General features: G+C 44.6%; 2 protein-coding genes across 6 annotated transcripts in view; both read right to left on the bottom strand.

The window, feature by feature from the left end:
* The window catches only part of LOC132711716 (uncharacterized), a 34,446-nt gene extending 10,986 nt beyond the window's left edge, over positions 1–23,460 (bottom strand). Inside the window, exon 1 of one of the 4 annotated variants that reach the window (XM_060691327.2) lies at positions 23,386–23,460. The gene's annotated coding sequence lies outside the window, so the exon portion shown is untranslated. Of the gene's footprint in view, positions 1–45; positions 784–821; positions 1,187–4,107; positions 4,270–23,385 lie in introns of those variants that run through there. The other 3 variants (XM_060691324.2, XM_060691325.2, XM_087884217.1) reach the window with 3 other exon arrangements.
* Positions 18,101–24,052, bottom strand: part of LOC148115802 (uncharacterized) — a 32,719-nt gene continuing 26,767 nt past the window's right edge. Inside the window, exons 1-2 of one of the 2 annotated variants that reach the window (XM_087884330.1) lie at positions 23,386–23,486; positions 18,101–21,052 (exon numbers count right to left, since the gene is read on the bottom strand). In XM_087884330.1, the coding sequence (XP_087740456.1) occupies positions 18,509–20,200 (1,692 nt within the window). In that variant the 5' untranslated portion in view covers positions 20,201–21,052; positions 23,386–23,486 and the 3' untranslated portion in view covers positions 18,101–18,508. Of the gene's footprint in view, positions 21,053–23,385; positions 23,487–24,052 lie in introns of those variants that run through there. The other variant, XM_087884329.1, reaches the window with a different exon arrangement.

Genomic DNA, 24,052 nt, shown 5'->3' with positions numbered 1-24,052 from the left:
TCTAATTTTAAGTGGTGTGTGTGCATGAACCATTAGCAAACCCACCTTTGATGATGACGTGATGTAATATGTCATGTGTTGTTGTTCGTCTGAAGTTGTATTCACCTATTTTTAAGAGCGTACAGACCAGATGATTTTTAGTATGTCCTGATATATAAAATCATACAACTCAAAGAGGGTGTACTTTGTTTTTAACATGACTGAATATCTAGAAGCACTGGGGATAGATTATCCAACTGCAGAGAGAATTACATTTACACCTACAAATGTATATATGTGAAAAATCCATGTTTTCAGCCTGAAAAATGTCCCAAAATGGTTACAATTAAACCTTCTGAACTAAATTTAGAGATGTGGGGGCTTTAACTGATGAAATGATGCCTAAAGCCTCTGCAAAATTTGAAACACCAGTTATACCGATGGAAGTCCTCAGCTCCAAATAAGAAAATACTGTCCTCCTGTCCACAATTCCTCTGGTGACATCCCCTTTCAAGGAGTCCTCACATTTGGGACTGGGATCTGTGTCACTAAGCAGCCCGATCATAAAGCATGATGTCACATTAACTGCCAACTTACATCTGTTCCTGTGGAGTTGTTAAGCAAACCACTGTGGGTTGTTAAAGGCAATTTCACATGACTGTCACTTGCAATTTCTTGCCATCCTCACTAACTTTGCCTATGAGAAACAAGCTGGGAAGGTCAAAAATGGGGATCATGATGGTGGGATGTTGCGACCATCATAAATGTCCATCGGTTGGCAGCATCCAAACCAAATAGCCCAACTTGCTTCTGGCCTCTCCTCCAACTTGCCCGCAACTCACCTTCCAGCTGATGCTTCAACTTTTAGAAGAGCACAAAAGCCGCTCTGCAAGCCACCTTCCACCCATGAGGGATCCGGTACAGGAAGTTCCTCTGGGCTTCTCTTCTTCCTCATTCCTTTCTAGCAATACAGTACTTGATGGTTTTAACTCCTTTAAGGATCAACCACAGATGCAGCTACTGTATTGACGGCTTTGTAGGCGCAGAAGTGACCGCCATCTCTTGACCGGAGGCGAAAAAACACGCTTGTCCCGTCTCTGCTTAAGGCGTTTGCAAGATGTTGTCACTGATTATATGCTATCAAGTTGTTTTAGACTCCCAGCATCCTATCTTTGCAACAGAGCCAAGTAAAAGAGTGAAATGTGAAGCTACTTAAGCTTCTGAAGATTACATGCTGAGCCCTAAATGTTTTTTTTTATTGAAAAGTTGTAAAATGTTTTATAAACAAATTCCCCCCCTTTCCCCCCTTCCCCTCTCCCTCCCCCCCCCCCCCCGACTTCCCAGAGCAAAATACAGGGTATTTCACATAATCTAACATAAGCAAACTAACTATAAGCTCTTAACTTCCCCTTACTCTTTAACTCCGCCATAGGTACTAAAATGTCAAAGTAAAAAGAAAAATCATCTAAATATTTCATTCATAAGCTATTTGCAACTTTTTAGTCCCGTATTTGTTTTGTATATAGTCAATCCATCTTCTCTATTCCAGTACATATCTTTCATTCAAACTGTCCTTCAAATATGCAGAGATTTTAGCCATCTCCGCCAAATTAGCTACTTTTAATGTCCATTCTTCAATAGTAGGTATTTCTTCCTTCTTCCAATATTGCGCCACCAAAAGTCTGGCTACAGACTTAAATTCAAAATCAGATTAGTCTCTATAACTGTACATCCTTCGATTATACCCAATAAAAACAACTGTGGAGTAAATTTTATCTTCCTTTTATGAATATTTTGTATAATCCACTATATCTTAATCCAATTTTCTGATCTTCTTTCCACCTAGTATACAACTGCCCATACTGAAACCAGGTTTGAATTTTCCTTTCTTCCTTTAATACCTCTAAAGACTTCAATTGCAATATACCTCTTTCCAAAATAAGAAGCTCTTTATAAGTAATCACATCTTGTTTCTGCTCCACACTTATATTTTCTATCATATGTCTAGGTATTGTCCAAACCGGTAATTTATTATTTAATTTATATTGATACTTTTTCCATACACGGAATAATGCATTTCTTAATATATGACTTTTAAAATTCTTATCCACCTTTTATCATATAGTAAATATGCATGCCATCCATATAACAAATCATACCCTTCAATATTCAATATTCTCTCTTCTGTTAAATTAATCCAATCACTAATTGCTGAGAGCACAGCTGCCTCGTAATACAATCTTAAATTAGGCATTTTGAGACCTCCTCTTTCACGTATATCTTGCATTATTTTCCGTTTTATCCTTGGTCTCTTTCCTGCCCACACAAAATTAGTAATACCTTTCTGCCATTCGTTCAAATTTCCATCTTTTTTCAGTATTGGTGTCATTTGGAAAAGAAATAAGAACTTTGGCAAAATATTCATCTTTACTGCAGCTATCCTTCCCAGCAATGATAATTGCAATTTTTTCCAACTTTCCATCTCTTTCTGGATTTTTTGCCACAATAATTCATAATTACACTTATATAGTTTCGCATTTGATGTTGTAATATAAACCCCTAAATACTTAACCTTCTTAACTGATTCAAATCCTGTTATTCTTTCAATTTCTTCCTTTTGACTTGTAACCATATTTTTAATTATTATCTTTGTTTTCCCTGCGTTAATTTTAAGTCCAGAGAATTGATTAATTATATCCATTAAACCTATAACCAAATTTATTGGTTGGGGCAAAGTCACAACCAGGTCATCTGCGAATGCTCGTACCCTGTAATCCTCATTCCTAATTTTAATTCCCCTTATTTTATCTGAACCACGTATTTTATTCAACAAAAATTCCAGAGTCAAAATAAACAATAATGGAGATAAAGGACATCCTTGTCTTGTTCCCTTTTCTATATTAAAAGTTTCCGTTAAACTACCATTAATTATTACTTGTGCTGTTTGTTGCTGATATATTGCCTTAATAGATTGTATAAAATACTCTCCAAATTGCATCTTTTCAATTATTTTCAACAAAAAATTCCAGTTCAATCGATCAAACGCTTTTTCCGCATCTAAAAATATAAGCACCGCAGGGACTTAGTTGTTTTTTCCCAAATACTCCAATATATTAACTATTTGTCTTACATTACTCTTCATATATCGCCTATTAATGAAACCAGTTTGGTCATTGTGAATCATTTGTTGCATAACTGGCATCAACCTATTTGCCAATATTTTAGTAAAGACCTTGTAATCTATATTTAACAATGATATAGGCCTATAGTTTTTTGGCTGAGTATGATCTTGGTCTTCCTTTGGGATCAGGGAAATAAATGCTGTTCTCCAAGAAGGAGGCACTTGTCCTCTAGTTTGTATTTTATTAAATAATTCTTTAAGTGGTTCCACCATTTCTGCCTGCAAATTTTTATAATAAACCGCTGTCAACCCATCCGTCCCAGGGGCTTTTCCCACCTTCAATTGTTTAATTGCTAAAATAATTTCCTCAACAGTTATCAATTGATTCAAACCTTCCCTTTGTTCTTCTGAAATTATAGAGATATTCCCCTTCTGTAAATATTTATCTATATCTATACCTTGAATTTTGTCACTAGTATACAACTTCGTATTGAATTCTGAAAATGCTTTTTAAATCATATTTTGCTGGTACACCTCTTTACCCTTAAATTCTATTTTCTCTATAGTACGTAGCTTTTGTTTTTTCCTAAGCAAATATGCCAACCATTTGCCTGGTTGGCATATTTGCCAACTCGCCAACTTGCCAACTTTGCCAACTCGCCGCTTGCAACTCAATAGCCCCAATGCTCTTTTTGTCATTTTGTCCCCCCCACCCGTGACGCCTCTGCGCCGTCCTTTTATGCCTTTCCCCGCACCTGGATTGCGGAGCTGTGTGCTCTGCTTGAACACGGAGGCTCAATCTTCTGTAGGAAGAGAGAGCTCCGCAAGGACCAACTGTTGTATCCTCTCCTTTACCAGGAGAGCGTTAAATAGGTGCAGTTTCTTTTTAAAAAAAGAAATTATTTACTCAAGGATAATTTCCCTTTAACCTCCCCCCCCCACTCCCCCTTCCTGGATTTCTTATTCTCTGATCTGATCATTTTCTGAAAGTTTCAAATTTAACTTACTCTTTCCGAACTGTTGAGATTCGCCCAGGAAAATTCAAGAACGGCAACACCAAACTCAAAGTTTTCTCCAAAGGAGCTACAGGAAAAGGAATTCAGTAAGAGGACTCTACATTTCTGGATCTACTCTAGCTGCTGAACTTTCTGCTTTTAACCCGTTCAGCTTCTTGGAAAGTTTCACCAACCTGATTGTGAAATGATCTCCCAACCAACCCTGCTTCCTTCTGCAGAATTCATTTTACAGCCCAGATTTAAAGAAACACGGAACAAAAAATGTATTTGCAATCACGATTCCATTTTGGAACAAGTTCTCTTTAGTTAGCCTTTGTTATAACTGTAAACCCAAAAAAGTCTTCAGAACTGGTCCTAAACTTGTTTTGAGAACGTCTGTTAAACTGGATCCAGGTGCAAAGGACTTTCCAGCAGTATGCATGACAATAAATACAGGTAGACCTCGATTTACAACAGCTCATTTTTTTAAAAAAATTATTTTTATATGCCGCCCTTCTCCGGAGACTCAGAGCGGCTTACAATGTGTTAAGCAATAGCCTTCATACTTTTGTATATTTTATACAAAGTCAGCTTATTGCCCCCACAAACCGGGTCCTGATTTTACCCACGTTAGAAAGGATGGAAGGCTGAATCGACCTTGAGCCTGGTGAGAATTGAACTCGCAGTAATTGCAGGCAGCTGGATGTTAAATGCTGCATTAGTAGGAGGCATTAGCCTCCTACGCAGTGACCATTGAAAGTTACAACAGCACAGAAAAAAGTGACTTATGACTGTTTTTCACAGTTATGACCTTTGCAGCATCTCCATGGTAATTTGGTTAAAATTCAGACGCTTGGCAATTGGTTCATATTTATTTCTTTATTTTTATTTAAAGTTTTTATTTTTCATAAACACATTTACATGTACAGTCATTTCCATCATTTTTCATTCATCTTTTTTTTTTAACATTCATTTTTCATTTTTACTTTTTCGGGGCTGCTCTTTAACCTTTATTTATTTTTATTTAAAGTTTTTATTTTTATTTTTCATTGCTGATGTCATTAAGCAAGGACTTCACTGCAACTCCCTGCTGGCTTCTAATAAGCAAAGTCAACAAGTAAGTCTCAGGAAGTCACAAGTCCGACCGAGGGCAATTGGCAAACAGGCTGGCAAGTAGATAAGTGGCTATTGTTCTGCAAGCATGGCAGAGCCGGAGTGATTGCTGTCGGCTGTAGGAGTGTCCACCAGCGTCTGCTGTGGTACCACCAGCACAGGGCTAGGCAGGTAGATATGCAATATGGAGTGAGGGCAGAGCAGAGGGCAGATATCCCACCCCCAGTCCTTCTTTTCTCTAGACTAGCCAAACCCAAATCCTGCAACCATTCTTCACTCATACGTTTTAGTCTCCACAGGCCTTTAATCATCTTAGTTGAATTGAATTGAATTGAATTTATTGAATTTGTATACCACCCTTCTCCCGAAGGACTCAGGATGGTGAACAGCCAAGATTAAAATACATACAATATAAAATTTAAAATAATTTAAGACATAATTAAATAAATTTGGCTTCCCCCAATGTTGCTCTTCTTTGCACTTTTTCCAAAGTCTCAACATCTTTTTTGTAATGTGGTGACCAAAACTGGATGCAGTATTGCAGGTGTGGCCTTAATTAGGCTTTATAAAGCGGTGCTAATACTTCATTTGATTTTGATTCTATGCCTCTGTATATACCACCAAGGATTGCATTAGTTTTTTTGGCTGCCGCCGCACACTGCTGGCTCCTATTAGGGTACTAAATAAGCAATCAACATAAATGATAACATGCACACAATAAAGTTCTAGTCATAAGATGTTAAGGGAATAGATGATAGGAAAGATGAGAAGGATAATAGTAATACAGACCTTCTATATCAGTGGTTCTCAACCTTCCTAATGCCGCGACCCTTTAATACAGTTCCTCATGTTGTGGTGACCCCCAACCAGAGGTGGGTTCTAAATTTTTTTACTACCGGTTCTGTGGGGGTGGCTTATTTTGTGGGTGTGGCTTGGAGGTCATGTGACTGGGTGGGCGTGGCTAGCTGGTCATGTGACCGGGTGGCCATGGCTATGTGTATAGGGACTACTCAGAGGGCTGAAAAAAGTCATTTCTGACAGGTCCTCGGACTTTTGACTGGTCCTCACACTTATGACCATCCTCACATTTATGCCTGTGCAGCATTCTTAACAACCATGTCACTTATTTCACAACTGCTTCTCTTCAACATGATGATAAGATAGGGCAAAAAACGTAAAATGTGAGGACAGTTGTAAATTCGAGGACTGGTCAAAAGTGTGAGGACCAGTCAAAAATAACTTTTTCAGCCCTCTGAGTAGTCCCTGTGCACAAAAGGACTACGCAGAGGGCTGAAAAAAATGATTTCTGACAGATCCTCACACTTTTGACCGGTCTTCGCAGTTATGACTGGTCATCATTTATGCCCATTGTAGCATTCTTAACAAACGTGTCACTCATTTCACAACTGCTTCTCTTCACCATGGTGACAAGATAGGGCAAAAACGTAAATTGTGAGGACAGTCGTAAGTTCGAGGACTGGTCAAAAGTGCGAGGACCAGTCAAAAATAACTTTTTCAGCCCTCTGAGTAGTCCATATGCATAAAAGGATACAACAATAGAGAGGGATGAAGGAAGGGAAGGGAAATTAGAGTAGGAGTGAGGGGAAGAGAGGGAGGAAGAGAGGAGGAGAAGGAGAAAGGAAGAGGAAGTAGGTAGAAGAAGAAGAGGGGGGAGAAGAGAAAGTAAGAAGGAAAGAAAAGACAGAGGTGGTAGGTTTGAAGAGAAAGATTGCTGTACAATAAAAAAGATGAAAGGGAAGAAAGCCAACCCCAAACAAATATAAAGATATTAAGATAAAGAATGAATTGTTAAACTTTAAAGAATAAAAGAGAACAAATAGCAATAAATAGCAATAATTAGAAACACACAAACATACAACGTATTTTCTTTGAACAGAGTATTTTATTGATTGATTGATTGATTGATTATATTTCTATACCACCTTTCTCCCGTAGGACTCAAGGTGGTGTACAGTCAAGAAAAATATAGATACACAAACATCATAAAGTTGCTAATTAAAATTATTACTTAGTTGGGTCAATTAAATAAAACCCAGAATTAGATAACATTTTAAAAAATCATTCACATGTTCATATGTTTAGCCCCGTCTGTTGGAACATCAGGGTCTTGAGGGCACGGCGGAAAGCACGGAGATCAGGGATATTTCGTATCTCAGGGGCAGTTCATTCCAAAGGGTTGGAGCCCTCACAGAGAAGTGGGAGTCGCCAGTCGGCATAATTTGACTGACGGTACCCTGAGTAGTCCCTTCCTGTGAGAACGAACTGGTTGGTGGGAGGCTATTGGTGGCAAAAGACGGTCTCATAGGTACCCAGGTCCTAAGCCATGGAGCGCTTTAAAGGTGATAACTAACACCTTGAATTGCACCCGGAAGACCACTGGGAGCCAGTGCAGCTCGCGTAGGAGAGGTGTTACATGGGCGTAACGAGCTGCGCCCATAATCACCCGCGCGGCTACATTCTGGACCAGTTGGAGCCTCCGGGTGCTTTTCAAGGGGAGCCCCATGTAGAGAGCATTACAGTAGTCCATACGGGAGGTAACTAGGGCATGAGTGACCGTGCGCAAGGTGTCCTGATCCAGAAAGGGACGCAACTGGCGGATCAGGCGAACCTGATAAAAGGCACCCCTGGCCACGGCCGTCAAATGATCTTCTAAAGATAGCCGTGAATCCAGGAGGACACCCAAGTTGCAGGCCCTCTCTGTGGGGAGCAAGATCTCATCCCCTATTGTCAGTGATGGTACCAGCTGACTATACCGGGACGCCGGAAGCCACAGCCACTCGGTCTTGGAGGGGTTGAGTCTGAGCTTGTTTCTCCCCATCCAGATCCGCATGGCCTCCAGGCAACGGGACATCACAGCAAGGGCATCATTGGGGTGGTCTGGGGTGGAGATGTATAGCTGTGTGTCATCAGCATACTGATGAACCCTCACCCCGAAACCACGGATGATCTCGCCTAGCGGTTTTACATAAATGTTGAACAGAAGGGGTGAGGGGACTGACCCTTGCGGCACCCCACAAATAAGGTGCCTCGAGGTCGACCTCTGCCCCCCTGCCAACACAAACTGCGAACAGTCAGAGAGGAAGGAGGAGAACCACCGAAGCACCGTGCCCCCTATTCCTAACCCCTCCAGCCGGTGCAGTAAGATACCATGGTCGATAGTATCAAAAGCCGCTGAGAGATCTAATAGGACCAGGATAGAGGAGCAACCTCTGTCCAGAGCCCTCCAGAGATCATCCACCAACGCGACCAATGCCATTTCCGTGCTGCATAGTGACCTGAAGCCCGACTGGAACGGATTCAGATAGACAACTCCATCCAGGTATCGGGGTAGTTGTCGCACCACCACACTCTCAACAACCTTCACAACAAAGCGAAGATTGGAGACTGGACGATAATTTGATAATATAGCCAGGTCCAGGGAAGGCTTCTTGAGGAGGGGCTTCACAACTGCCTCTTTCAAGGCGGCGGGAAAGACACCCTCACTCAGAGAAGCATTTATAATCCCCTGGAGCCAGCCTCGTGTAACCTCCCGGGAGGCCAGTACCAACCAGGAGGGACACCGGTCCAATAAACATGTGGCAGCGTTAAGCTTGCCCAGAATCCTGTCCACGTCCTCAGGAGTCACAGAGTCAAACTCTTCCCAGATAACGCACTCAAGACCTGCCCCTGTCTCCTCCCCTGGATCTACCCAATCAGAGTCCAGGCCTTCCCGAATCTGAGCAACTTTATCATGCAGGAATTGTATAAAATCCTCAGCTCGACCCTTTAAGGGATCTTCCCGTACCCCCACCTGAAGTAGGGAGCGGGTCACCCTAAACAGTGCGGCTGGGCGGTTCTCTGCAGATGCAATAAGAGCGGAGAAGTAGCTAGACTTCGCCACTCTTATTGCCACTAGGTAGGTCTTAATATAAGATCTCACCTGTGTTCGGTCAGATTCAGATCGGCTTGTCCTCCAATCGCTCTCCAGGCATCTTTTCCGATGCTTCATCTCTCTCAGCTCCTCGGAAAACCAAGGAGCTAGACGAGATCGGCATCGGGTCAGAGGCCGCAAAGGCATGACGCGGTCCAAGGCCCCAGCAGCCGCCCTGTCCCAGGCGACCACCAGGTCCTCAGTCGAGTCGTGAGCCAGAGTCTCAGGAAATGGCCCAAGCTCCGTCAGGAACCTTTTGGGGTCCATCAGGCGCCTGGGACGGAACTATTTGGTTGGTTCTGTCTCCCTGAGGTGGGTGGAAGTGACTTGAAAGTGCATGTGAAGGAGAGAATGATCAGACCATGACAAGGGCTTGTTGTCTATATCCCCTATTCTTAGATCATTCAGCCACTGATCAGAGACAAAAATCAAGTCCAGAGTGTGATTCCCCAAGTGGGTGGGGCCTTTAACTACCTGGGTCAGGTCCATGGCTGTCATGGAAGCCATGAACTCCCGAGCCGTCTCTGACATCTCACCAGTGGATAGCAGGTTAAAATCCCCCATAACAATAAGTCTGGGGGTTTCCACCGCCACCCCGGCTATAATGTCGAGCAGCTCAGGCAGGACCGCTGTTACGTGGCAGGGAGCCAGGTACGCAATCAGTAGGCCCATCTGAATCCCCTGACCCCACTTCACAAGGAGGGACTTACATCCGGCTATCTGAGGAACAGTGGCCTCCCTCGGGCAAAGACTTTCTCTAATGATTGCTGCCACTCCCCCACCCCTTCCCTGAGTCCTTGGCTGATGGAATGCACGGAAACCTGGCAGGCACATTTCCACAAGGGGAACTCCTCCCTCCTGGCCTAACCAGGTCTCCGTAATCCCTGCCAGGTCAGCACCCCCCTCTGAAATAAGATCATGAATGAGGGGGGCTTTATTTACCACTGACCTGGCATTACATAACATCAGCCGTAGACCCAGGGTCTGAGACTCTGAACAACCCGGGAAACGAGCAGTGCTTTGGGGGTCGGAGTGGGCAATCGCTCGTAAACATCGAGTGCGCACTCCCGAAACATAATATGGCCCCCTGCAGCCGTCATATCTGCCCCTCCCACTTACTATACTAATGCCCATCGCTTCATCCCCCTGTATCCTTGTCAGATTTCTGTCTCCATCCTCCCCACCGTGATCATCAGACCCATTACCCCTTTCAGTGGAAAAGTTTGGCCGGTTCACAAATTTAAATAGTTGTAGGAGGTTAGCACCCACCCCTTTCCTAGAAGAATGAAATATTTTGGGAAATATTAAAAAGGCAGAATATTATATTTCCCTGGATGAGAAATGGAGAAGCATATTTTACAGACAAAGCAGCTCCCACCTTCCTGCCCCACACCCTTTGTTAATGGGCCAGAGGCAGAAAGTCAATCCTTTGTCAAAGGACATTTGCAACACAATAGCAACAGAAACTAACACAATGGGCCCCATCTAGCAACCGAAACTCACCACACGTGACCTGGGAAGCATGTGACCTGGGAAGCACATGTGACCATTAGCCAGCAAGGCTAGCTAAGACCCCCACCCCCTGGGAGTCTGACAACCAATCAGGATACTCTTTTGGGGCCCCAAGAAATAAAAAGCCAGAGAGAGCATAAAAACCCAAGGATTTCCTGTATCTGCCCCTTTTCTGTTCAGGAACTCAAGCCATGTGATCCTGTCCACCATTAAACCATCTTTCCAAGCAGTCTCCATGTTTCCAGTGTCTTTTTCCCCACTTGGAGCAGAACCCAGAAGGATATTTCTTCCAAGACAGTGTTTAGTCATTTCAATTAAATTTACAATTTCTATATTTCCTTTTTACCATATTTATTCCTCATCTATTTTTTAAAAAAACCAATGTTACCCTTCATCCTCATCTCTAATCTTAATCAAATTCAATTTTTCCCTTCTATTCTATATTATACCCCTGCGCATTGTCATCTACTTTTATATCCATCTTCACATTGGTTAATTATGTAATTATGTAATACAGTTGTTTAATACAAATTCAACATTTTAATATAAATCAATTAGTTATATAACTATCTTTTTTGCATATTAATCAATATGAACATGAATGTTCCAATTATTTCCATGCAATCCAATTTCTTACAAATCAATTAATTATATTTACCAATAATAATAAACCAAATAATTTCCCCCATATATTCCTCCAAACCACAACTTAACTATTTCTGCTTTCAACCCAATATACAATTAATAGTATGTCAATTATTACAATTCCCTAGTTAAATAGAGCTTTTTTTCTTTTGTGTTTTAAAATCTTGAACCTCCTCTTTTGCCCTAAATTTTCCATTGTTTGCAGTTTTGCACCTACCTTTTTTGGTGAGGAAAAAGAAAAAGAAATCGCTCTGCCTCATTTTGTCACGTTGCAGCAAAGAGCCTGCTTACGTTCAATTTCGCTTATTCAGCATAGCTAGGGGAAAAAAAATCTGCTCCAGGAATTTACCTCTTTGCAGCTAGCTAGCAACAGAGCCCTCCGCAAAACAGCTGAGAGTAGGGCGGCTGTTTGAAGCCCCGCAGCAAGAATTTAAAGTTTTTTTTCCCCTCTAGCCATCAGCTGGGACTCCGGAGGCAGCAATAGATTGGGAGTGGGCAGGGTAAGCGAACGGCAACAGGCGATCCAACAGAGGCAGAGGGTGAGGGTGAGTGAAGGCGTGGGGTGGTGGTGAGAGAGGGCTTTGGTGACCCCTGTGAAATGGCTGTTCGACCCCCAAAGGGGTCACGACCCCCAGGTTGAGAACCGCTGTTCTATATGATTTGACATCCGAGGGCATAAGAGAGTGTTGTGGAAAGGAATTGTTTACCAGAGTGATGGCATGAGAGAAATACTGGACTGGTGTCTAGTTGTTTTGTCGTATGAATGGACCGCCATATGTTGGATTGCAATTAGGTGTTCAGGGGATTCTGGGATGGTTGGAACTTTTGAGGACTGATCATAAATCTCCCTCATTCAGTGCCACCAGAGGTCATTAACTAAGCACTACCTGTCTGTGCTGCCTATTCTAAGTTATCCTAAATTTAGGCACTACTTTCTCCCACTATTAACAAAATATCAATTATAGTTATGGAAAATTTGAATGCAACTTTCTCGGTTGATTATACTGTTAAAACAGACAAAGAAATTTTAAAGACTAAAGCAGAAAAAAGAAAATTAACCCTGTATTCTTTTTTTAAAAAAAATCATATTATGGTCTCCCACCCACCCACCCCAAATCAGGTAATGGAAAGCAACCCTGGGAGGAAGTAACAAGTTGGAAAGTTGGAAAAGGCTCTTTTGTATTTGCTTAAATATAAACTATTCAGACATTTTGGAAATTCAAAAAATGTATCTGTGGTTAATTCCAAATGTTGAAGGTGAACATGGTTCCTGTAGTCTGCAATTTTTCCTCTGGAATATCCATGAACAGGAAATTTTAGCTTTAGCCATTAATTCCTATACATTATCCCGTAATCCTTTTTTGATGAAATGCTGATGACACACCCTTGGAAAATAAGTAATGAGGATCAATGTTAATCTGACTAATCTTTTGAGTCACCTATTTATACCATTAAAAAAAAACATTAAAATTAAAAAAACAAAAGTTGGGATATTTCGGACATGTGATGCGACACCCAGAAAAATATGGCACACTTCATTTAATCCTCCAGGGAAAGATTGAAGGCAAACGAGCTCCAGGCAGAAGAAGAACATCATGGTTTCCGAATCTAAGGGACTGGTTTGGACAAAATTCAGCAGCACTTTTTTGTGCGGCTATTGATAAAAATAGGATCGCTAACGGCTTATGACGGATATGGCACAAGAAGAAGATTTATATCATATCAAATGTTTCAAAAACTTCCCGTCCTTGTAATGGTAGTGAGAGTAGTTTGAAGTCATTTTTAAAAATGTATCTCTCCTTTCTGCAGACAAGAAGAAAGAGCTGGAAAATGCTAGAATCAGTAAAGGTCATTATTAGCATAGTAAAAATAAAAAAAGGAGAGACCTTATGGATAAGGAAGTCCACCCCTCATAATAATTCTAATTAAAAAGAAACCTGAATTCTGTCTAGTGATACTTGAAAAATGCCACAAAGAGTGGCTGGACTGGTGTACTATTGAAATTGAAATTTTAAATTTACATTGAGGAGGGAAGGGAAGCTGAGGAAGACAGATCGGTCGCAGAGATACAGAATGCACAAGAAGAACAATGGTAGTTTGTTAGAAACTACTATATGTGTGGAGACCTTGCAACTAAGCGAGAGTTGACAAAAGATGTTTATGTTACCTTTTTATTATTAAATTTATTGATTAATAAATTTATTTGCTGCCCATCTCACAGTTTGAGGCAAGTCTGAGCATCTTGCGTTACCCAACTGTTCATAGCAATACTGACACTACCCATTTTTTCCTTGTCAAAAGTCTTGTTCTTACACAATGCGTTTTTTAAAATGAAACATTTTCCATTGTACATTTTTTCCCCTCATATCACCAACTCAAAGGGGGATGCAACACGTACGTCAGCAATATGGTGCTGGTGTCACTCAGCAGCCATCAAAGGGTAACAAGCAGGCATTTCCAAGAAGAGGAGATCACAGCAGGAGTTGCTAATAAACCTGGAGATCTTGTGATCAAAGCCACGATCCCTTTTCTCCTCAACTCAGTATTCCTACAGCTCTTCTCCACCAGGTTCATCTGCAAAGCAGAAAAGCTTTTCATTTGAAATGTTACACTGCTTTTTTCCACTGGGCCTCGGGCCTACTCCCCACAAGCCCATCACCTATTTCACAGGTAAATTTTCAAGATCTCATGGAGGCAGCCATCATTTTCAGTGCACCCACAATTCCTTAAGGCTTTCTGCACAGTGTTAAGGTAGCGAAACAGAGCAGTTTCTCCCTCTCCTGCATGACAACGACCCAGAAGCAGCCGCTATTTTGGCCCTGAGGCAGTCGTGGCAAAATGGCAGCCACTTCCACAAATCCACCTCAGGGCCCAGCAATGAATCCCAGGCACAGTGAAAATAACGGTTGCTTCCATGAAATAGTCATACAGCTGAGAGATTTCCGTCCTTCCCTCCTTCCCCAATATTATGTTCAGATGTCTTCAAAAGATACAGAGAAGGACGCTATGAGGCCTAGTAATGTTACAGGGTAGGACTACAGGGACCCTGTTTTAGGAAGGAGAGGCCTGGGGAAACTCTGGGAGGGAAGGAAAGTCCTGGGGAGACCTAAGAGATGGGTTACGGGAGGCCTTTGGAAGGAAAGCCTAAGTCTGCAATTAAGCAAAGCAGTCTCGTATAAGAGCTGCTGCAAGGTGTAATCGCAATTGGAAGGCCCCGTGACAGAATGGCCTAAGGCCTGCAGGGAGCCAGTGGGAGTGGGAAAAGGCCTCGGGGGTTACTCTGTGGGAAGTCCTGGGGGGGGGCTTCCCCCGAACCGGAGCAAACTGGTAGCATTTCACCCCTGCCTTGGGGGAGCCAAGGTTGGGAATGAGAGCAATAGGTGTCTTGGGGGGTTGGGGTAGAGGAGGCGTAGGGATGCCTTGGGGGAACCAAGGGTGGGAACCAGAGCAATAGGTGTCTTGGGGGTGGGTGGAGGAGTCCTAGGGATGCCTTGGGGGAACCAAGGTTGGGAACCAGAGCAATAGGTGTCTTGGGGGTGGGTGGAGGAGTCCTAGGGATGCCTTGGGGGAACCAAGGTTGGGAACCAGAGCAATAGGTGTCTTGGGGGTGGGGGTGGAGGAGGCCTAGGGATGCCTTGGGGAACCAAGTGTTGGGAACCAGAGCAATAGGTGTCTTGGGGGTGGGGGTGGAGGAGGCCTAAGGATGCCTTGGGGGAACCAAGTGTTGGGAACCAGAGCAATAGGTGTCTTGGGGGTGGGGGTAGAGGAGGCCTAAGGATGCCTTGGGGAACCAAGTGTTGGGAACCACAGCAATAGGTGTCTTGGGGGTGGGGGTAGAGGAGGCGTAGGGATGCCTTGGGGGAACCAAGTGTTGGGAACCAGAGCAATAGGTGTCTTGGGGGTGGGGGTAGAGGAGGCGTAGGGATGCCTTGGGGAACCAAGTGTTGGGAACCAGAGCAATAGGTGTCTTGGGGGTGGGGGTGGAGGAGGCCTAAGGATGCCTTGGGGGAACCAAGTGTTGGGAACCAGAGCAATAGGTGTCTTGGGGGGTTGGGGTAGAGGAGGCGTAGGGATGCCTTGGGGGAACCAAGGGTGGGAACCAGAGCAATAGGTGTCTTGGGGGTGGGGGTGGAGGAGGCCTAGGGATGCCTTGGGGAACCAAGTGTTGGGAACCAGAGCAATAGGTGTCTTGGGGGTGGGGGTGGAGGAGGCCTAAGGATGCCTTGGGGGAACCAAGTGTTGGGAACCAGAGCAATAGGTGTCTTGGGGGTGGGGGTGGAGGAGGCCTAGGGATGCCTTGGGGAACCAAGTGTTGGGAACCAGAGCAATAGGTGTCTTGGGGGTGGGGGTGGAGGAGGCCTAGGGATGCCTTGGGGAACCAAGTGTTGGGAACCAGAGCAATAGGTGTCTTGGGGGTGGGTGGAGGAGGCCTAGGGATGCCTTGGGGAACCAAGTGTTGGGAACCAGAGCAATAGGTGTCTTGGGGGTGGGGGTGGAGGAGGCCTAGGGATGCCTTAGGGGAACCAAGGGTTGGGAACCAGAGCAATAGGTGTCTTGGGGTTGGGGTAGAGGAGGCCTAGGGATGCCTTGGGGAACCAAGTGTTGGGAACCAGAGCAATAGGTGTCTTGGGGGTGGGTGGAGGAGGCCTAGGGATGCCTTGGGGAACCAAGTGTTGGGAACCAGAGCAATAGGTGTCTTGGGGGTGGGGGTGGAGGAGGCCTAGGGATGCCTTAGGGGAACCAAGGGTTGGGAACCAGAGCAATAGGTGTCTTGGGGGTGGGGGTGGAGGAGGCCTAGGGATGCCTTGGGGAACCAAGTGTTGGGAACCAGAGCAATAGGTGTCTTGGGGGTGGGTGGAGGAGGCCTAGGGATGCCTTGGGGAACCAAGTGTTGGGAACCAGAGCAATAGGTGTCTTGGGGGTGGGGGTGGAGGAGGCCTAGGGATGCCTTAGGGGAACCAAGTGTTGGGAACCAGAGCAATAGGTGTCTTGGGGGTGGGTGGAGGAGGCCTAGGGATGCCTTGGGGAACCAAGTGTTGGGAACCAGAGTAATAGGTGTCTTGGGGGTGGGGGTGGAGGAGGCCTAAGGATGCCTTGGGGGAACCAAGTGTTGGGAACCAGAGCAATAGGTGTCTTGGGGGTGGGGGTGGAGGAGGCCTAGGGATGCCTTGGGGGAACCAAGTGTTGGGAACCAGAGCAATAGGTGTCTTGGGGGTGGGTGGAGGAGGCCTAGGGATGCCTTAGGGGAACCAAGTGTTGGGAACCAGAGCAATAGGTGTCTTGGGGGTGGGGGTGGAGGAGGCCTAGGGATGCCTTGGGGGAACCAAGTGTTGGGAACCAGAGCAATAGGTGTCTTGGGGGTGGGTGGAGGAGGCCTAGGGATGCCTTGGGGGAACCAAGTGTTGGGAACCAGAGCAATAGGTGTCTTGGGGGTGGGGGTGGAGGAGGCCTAAGGATGCCTTGGGGGAACCAAGTGTTGGGAACCAGAGCAATAGGTGTCTTGGGGGTGGGGGTGGAGGAGGCCTAGGGATGCCTTGGGGAACCAAGTGTTGGGAACCAGAGCAATAGGTGTCTGGGGGGTGGGGGTGGAGGAGGCCTAGGGATGCCTGGGGGGAACCAAGTGTTGGGAACCAGAGCAATAGGTGTCTTGGGGGTGGGGGTGGAGGAGGCCTAGGGATGCCTTGGGGGAACCAAGTGTTGGGAACCAGAGCAATAGGTGTCTTGGGGGTGGGGGTGGAGGAGGCCTAGGGATGCCTTGGGGAACCAAGTGTTGGGAACCAGAGCAATAGGTGTCTGGGGGGTGGGGGTGGAGGATGCCTAGGGATGCCTTGGGGGAACCAAGGGTGGGAACCAGAGCAATAGGTGTCTGGGGGGTGGGGGTGGAGGAGGCCTAGGGATGCCTGGGGGGAACCAAGTGTTGGGAACCAGAGCAATAGGTGTCTGGGGGGTGGGGGTGGAGGAGGCCTAGGGATGCCTTGGGGGAACCAAGGGTGGGAACCAGAGCAATAGGTGTCTGGGGGGTGGGGGTGGAGGAGGCCTAGGGATGCCTGGGGGGAACCAAGTGTTGGGAACCAGAGCAATAGGTGTCTGGGGGGTGGGGGTGGAGGAGGCCTAGGGATGCCTTGGGGGAACCAAGGGTGGGAACCAGAGCAATAGGTGTCTGGGGGGTGGGGGTGGAGGAGGCCTAAGGATGCCTTGGGGGAACCAAGTGTTGGGAACCAGAGCAATAGGTGTCTTGGGGGTGGGGGTGGAGGAGGCCTAGGGATGCCTTGGGGAACCAAGTGTTGGGAACCAGAGCAATAGGTGTCTTGGGGGTGGGGGTGGAGGAGGCCTAGGGATGCCTTAGGGGAACCAAGTGTTGGGAACCAGAGCAATAGGTGTCTTGGGGGTGGGGGTGGAGGAGGCCTAGGGATGCCTGGGGGGAAGCAGGCAAGCCTGGGCCTGGGCTAAGCCTCGGAGACTTTTCCCGAACACTGAGGTAGCCAGTGTCCTATTTAGCAACTTGCACATTCATTTAATAGCTGCATAACAGACAGCATGGGATGGGCTTAGTTAACCAAAGCACTGTCGTCATTGCTAAATGCATCCATAATAGTAAGTTCTCATCACAGTTGTATCTCAAGAATTACTTGTATGCTGGCTGGGAAATTGGGAGGTTCAAAATCTGGAGTTCACCAAGATAGAAGGCTGAAACTCCACATGTCGGAATTCCATAATCAAAATACAAAAAACACCACCCAAAGGCCTGTTTGCAGAAATTCCACGACTTCTGCAAATGCAAACATCCAGAAAGTACTGCTGATAATCAGAAACAGGTAGTTAGCCTTTATTAAACTAATATTTTCCATTTTTCTCTCTCCACCTACAGGTCTAATTCTGAGATCTCTTGACTAAAAAGGATCAGGCCAGAATTTAAATAATCAATTTCTCATCTGTATTCCGAATGGAAGATCAGAAATTAATTTCAACCTTTCTATAAACTGTTCAATATTTGCCTCGTGCATTTTCTTGTGAGCAATCAGAGATGATTTACGCCTAAAGCATTGTTCACAAGATGGACATTGGAAAGGTTTGTCTCCTGTGTGTAAAGGTTAGACGAAATACTGAAATCTTTCCCACATTCCAGACACTCGTATGGTTTTCTTCTGTGTGAGTCCTCTGGTGTATCACCAGTTAGGAATTGACACTGAAACTTTTCCCACAATCAGGACATTAAAAGGGTTTCTCTCCTGTGTGAGTCCTCTGGTGGCCAATGAGGTGGAAATTCTGTCTGAAACGTTTCCCACAATCAGGACATTCAAAGGCTTTCTCTCCTGTATGAGTCCTCTGGTGTTTCACCAGGTTGGAATTCTGACTGAAACATTTCCCACAATCAGGACATTCAAAGGGCTTTTCTCCTGTGTGAGTCCTCTGGTGTATCACCAGGCTGGAATTCTCAGTGAAACATTTCCCACAATCAGGACATTCAAAGGGTTTCTCTCCTGTGTGAGTCCTCTGGTGTTTCACTAGGCTGGAATTGTGACTGAAACCTTTCCCACAATCAGGACATTCAAAGGGTTTCTCTCCTGTGTGAGTCCTCTGGTGTTTCACCAGGCTGGAATTCTCACTGAAACATTTCCCACAATCAGGACATTCAAAGGGTTTTTCTCCTGTATGAGTTCTCTGGTGGCCAATGAGATGGGAACTCTGACTGAAACTTTTCCCACACTCAGGACATTCAAAGGGTTTCTTTCCTGTGTGAATCCTCTGATGTATCACCAGGTAGGAATTCTGACTGAAGCTTTTCCCACATTCAGGACATTCAAAGGGTTTCTCTCCTGTATGAGTCCTCTGGTGGATAATGAGGTGGGAATTCTGTCTGTAACGTTTCCCACACTCAGGACATTCAAAGGGTTTCTCGCCTGTGTGAGTTCTCTGGTGTATCACCAGGCTGGAATTCTCACTGAAACATTTCCCACAATCAGGACATTCAAAGGGCTTCTCTCCTGTGTGAGTTCTCTGGTGGCCAATGAGATGGGAACTCTGACTGAAACTTTTCCCACACTCAGGACATTCAAAGGGTTTCTTTCCTGTGTGAGTCCTCTGGTGTATCACCAGGTAGGAATTCTGACTGAAGCTTTTCCCACATTCAGGACATTCAAAGGGTTTCTCTCCTGTGTGAGTCCTCTGGTGTTTCACCAGGCTGGAATTCTCACTGAAACCTTTCCCACAATCAGGACATTCAAAGGGCTTCTCTCCTGTGTGAGTTCTCTGGTGGCCAATGAGATGGGAACTCTGACTGAAACTTTTCCCACACTCAGGACATTCAAAGGGTTTCTTTCCTGTGTGAATCCTCTGGTGTATCACCAGGTAGGAATTCTGACTGAAGCTTTTCCCACATTCAGGACATTCAAAGGGTTTCTCTCCTGTGTGAGTCCTCTGGTGTTTCACCAGGTTGGAATTCTCACTGAAACATTTCCCACATTCAGGACATTCAAAGGGTTTCTCTCCTGTGTGAGTCCTCTGGTGTTTTACCAGGCTGGAATTCTCACTGAAACGTTTGCCACAATCAGGACATGCAAACTGTTTCTCTCCTGTGTGAGTCCTCTGGTGTATCAGCAGGCTGGAATTTTGACTGAAGCTTTTCCCACATTCAGGACATTCAAAGGGTTTTTCTCCTGTGTGAGTCCTCTGGTGTATCAGCAGGCTGGAATTTTGACTGAAGCTATTCCCACATTCAGGACATTCAAAGGGTTTCTCTCCTGTGTGAGTCCTCTGGTGTATCACCAGGTGGGAATTTGCTGTGTAACGTTTCCCACAATCTGGACACTCATATGGTTTCTCCCTCGTGTGAGTCCTCTGATATATCACAAAGTTGCCATGCTTGCAAAAGCATTTACCACATTGGGAGCAGTTGTAGGGCATCTCTCCTATGAGGATCCTTCTGTGAATTGCAAGGGAGCTATTCTAAAGTTTCTTTAGAAAAGAAGTTTCTAAAGAAAGTTCTAAAGTTTTGCCACATTCAGAGTATTTATATGGCTTTTGTTGTGTATTTTTTTTTAAAATTTGATTTATATGCCGCCCTTCTCCAGAAACTCAGGGCGGCTTACAATGCGTTAAGCAATAGCCTTCATACTTTTGTATATTTATACAAAGTCAGCTTATTGCCCCCACAAACTGGGTCCTCATTTCACCTACCTTAGAAAGGATGGAAGGCTGAGTCAACCTTGAGCCTTGGAGAGATTCGAACCAGCAGTAAATTGCAGGCAGCTGTGTTAATAACAGGGTGCATAGACCACTATACTATCAAGGCTCTATCAAGTGTAGATCCTCTTGTGATTTGAACTCTTTACTTTTCCCATAATAGGCACATATATGGAGCTTTTCCATCAGTGACATTCTTGAGGAGGTCAATATTATGTATGATTCCTTATTTTGTTGGTGTCTGCATTACTGGCTGCTATATGTGACTATCCAATTGACATTTTCTTCCCCACTGGCTTCCAGATATTTTCCTCTTTTTCTGAACGGAAAAATGATCTCCTTTGACCTTTTCAAGTAACGTATTCTTAAATTCTATATAATCTACTTTTTCCAGCTGCAAATCTCTTCATGATTTTCTCTTTTCTGTCTCCTATCTGCTGATGAAGTAGACGAATTCTGTGGTTTTCTGAAGGAAATAGAACATATTTTTATTTCTGCTTCAATTTGCTTTGCTTTTCAATGTTGCTTGTTATTCTCAGTTGTCCAGTGTGCTTATATTGGCATCCTCTTTGTCTGTAAGATTCAACAGAAAGTGTAAGTTTTATTCTTTATGAAAGGGTTGCAGAAGATGTGAAAAAAAGAAGTACAGGTAATCCTTTAGGTACGACTTGCCATTCAACAAATTTCTGAACACTCCTCCAAATGCTAAATATGAATCTGCTCCAAAGTTGAATTTTTGCAGCGCCTCCCACCCCGAGGTCCTTGACTCCTTCACTGCAGAGATGCTGCAGCATACCCACCCACCTATTTCCCTTCCATCTTGCCCAGTCAGTCCTCACAATCCCCCAGACCCCAGTATGTTGGCCTGCTTTGCAATATACTATGCATTCCTCCCCAACCCCAGTCCCCCATCACCATTCACTTACAAAATTTCTGACAAGCTCAGGAAGTCATCTGGGCCTCATGGCATAATCAAGAAGAAGAAATATAAACTCTTTTCTTTCCATGGCAATCCTTTCACTCCAGCCAGCATAAATCGTTAGTGATTTACGCTGGCTAAGGAGGAAAGGATTGCCATGGAAGCAAAAGTGATGAGATTTATTCTTTGCTCTACCAGCACAACACTAAGGTAAAGCTACTGCTAGTGGGGCTAAGAAGAAATCATGCCTTTTTTGCTTCCGTTGTAATCCTTTTCTTTCCAGTTAGCATAAACTACTACGATTTCTTCTTAGCGACACCGGCACTAGTTTTATGCTGGCAAAGAGATCTAAGAAGATATTGTTGTGGTTTACCCTGGCTGGGGAGGAAAGGATTGCCATGGAAACAAGAGATCAGATGTCTTCTTTGCTCTATCTGTGCTAGCTTTACAGTAGTCTTACGCTGGTAGAGCAAAGAAGAAATCCCATCTCAAGGTTTGCAATAGCAAAGTCCAGACTTCACCCCAATTGAAATCCTGTGATGGGACCTCTCGAGAGGTGGGCATAAACAAATGCCCACAAACCTCAATGAACTGAAACAATGTTGTAAAGAAGAGTGGGCCAAAATTCCTCTGCAACAATGCAAGAGACCGTTTTTGGTCATACAGGAAACAATTCCTTGAAGTTATTACTGCTAAAGGTGGCTCTATAAGATATTGAATCATTAAGGTGTTAGTTTTCACATGTGGCTCCTCCATTTTGGCTTTCCTTTTGTAAAATACATGGTGACCAGTGGTGGGTTGCTACCGGTTCGGCCCGGTTCGGCTGAGCCAGTAGTAGCGGTGGCAGGAGGCTCCGCCCACCCGCCCGGACATCATCAAATACACTCTGTGCATGCGCAGAAGTGGTGAGTGTGCATGAACCGGTAGCAAAGGTAAGTGAAACCCACCACTGATTGTTACGTGATGTAATATGTCATCTGTTGTTGTTCATCTGAAGTTGTATTCACCTATTTTTAAGAGCGTACAGACCAGATGATTTTTAGTATGTCCTGATACATAAAACTATACAACTCAAAGAGGGTGTACATTGTTTTTCACATGACTGAATATCTAGAAGCACTGGGGATAGATTATCCAACTGCAGAGAGAATTACATTTATACCTACAAATGTATATATGTGAAAAATCCATGTTTTCAGCCTGAAAAATGTCCCAAAATGGTTACAATTAAACCTTCTGAGCTAAATTTAGAGATGTGGGGGCTTTAACTGATGAAATGATGCCTAAAGCCTCTGCAAAATTTGAAACACCAGTTATACCGATGGAAGTCCTCAGCTCCAGATAAGAAAATACTGTCCTCCTGTCCACAATTCCTCTGGTGACATTCCCTTTCAAGGAGTCCTCACATTTGGGACTGGGATCTGTGTCACTAAGCAATCTGATCATGAAGCATGATGTCACATAACTGCCAACTTACATCTGTTCCTCTGGCGTTGTTAAGCAAACCACTGTGGGTTGTTAAAGGCAGTTTCACATGACTGTCACTTGCAATTTCTTGCCGTCATCATCCTCACTAACTTTGCCTATGAGAAACAAGCTGGGAAGGTCAAAAATGGGGATCATGATTGTGGGATGTTGCGACCATCTTAAATGTGCATCTGTTATATTCATAACTGTGCGTGGAAATCAACTGAGGCGAGACTAGCTCAATACAACTAGATTTATTGCTAACATCACAAGTAACCAGAACGCTTCAGAAAACACTTACAACAGAGCCTCCTATTTATACATCGGCTGTCAGAAGAAGCTAACCAATAATAAACACTTGTGCTTCCCTCCAAGAGAGCTGTCATTTCCATAGCCAATCAGAAACGCCTCCTGGTTGCTGGCAGCAACGGGGCAGAGGACGCTACACATCGGTTGGCAGCATCCAAACCAAATAGCCCAACTGGCTTCTGGCCTCTCCTCCAACTTGCCCTCAACTCACCTTCCAGCTGATGCTTCAACTTCTGGAAGAGCACAAAAGCCGCTCTGCAAGCCACCTTCCACCCATGAGGGATCCGGTACAGGAAGTTCCTCTGGGCTTCTCTTCTTCCTCAATCCTTTCTAGCAATACAGTACTTGATGGTTTTAACTCCTTTAAGGATCAACCACAGATGCAGCTACTGTATTGACGGCTTTGTAGGCGCAGAAGTGATTGCCATCTCCCGACAGGAGGCGAAAAAACACGCTTGTCCCGTCTCTGCCTAAGGCGTTTGCAAGATGTTGTCACTGATTATATGCTATCAAGTTGTTTTAGACTCCTAGCATCCTATCTTTGCAAAAGAGCCAAGTAAAAGAGTGAAATGTGAAGCTACTTAAGCTTCTGAAGATGAGCTACATGCTGAGCCCTAAATGTTCATGAAGTTCTTACAGAATTACAGAGTAAGAGTTGGAAGGGACCAACTCTCCAAGCAGGAGAACCTATATCATCCCAGTCAAATGGCTCTCCAGTCTCCTCTTAAAAGCCTCCACTGATGGAACAACCACAGATTGCAGAGGTAATTTGTTCCACTGATTAATTGTTCTCAGTGACAATTTCTTCTTAATTCTAGGTTGGATTTTTTTAAAAATAATTCTCCCTCTGTTACTTTTTGTCCTAGACACAGAACTGC

This window comes from Pantherophis guttatus, chromosome 2 (assembly GCF_059756535.1).
Source record: "Pantherophis guttatus breed Tessera chromosome 2, ASM5975653v1, whole genome shotgun sequence".
Lineage (NCBI taxonomy): Eukaryota > Metazoa > Chordata > Lepidosauria > Squamata > Colubridae > Pantherophis > Pantherophis guttatus.
This window is presented reverse-complemented; position numbering and strand designations above follow the sequence as displayed.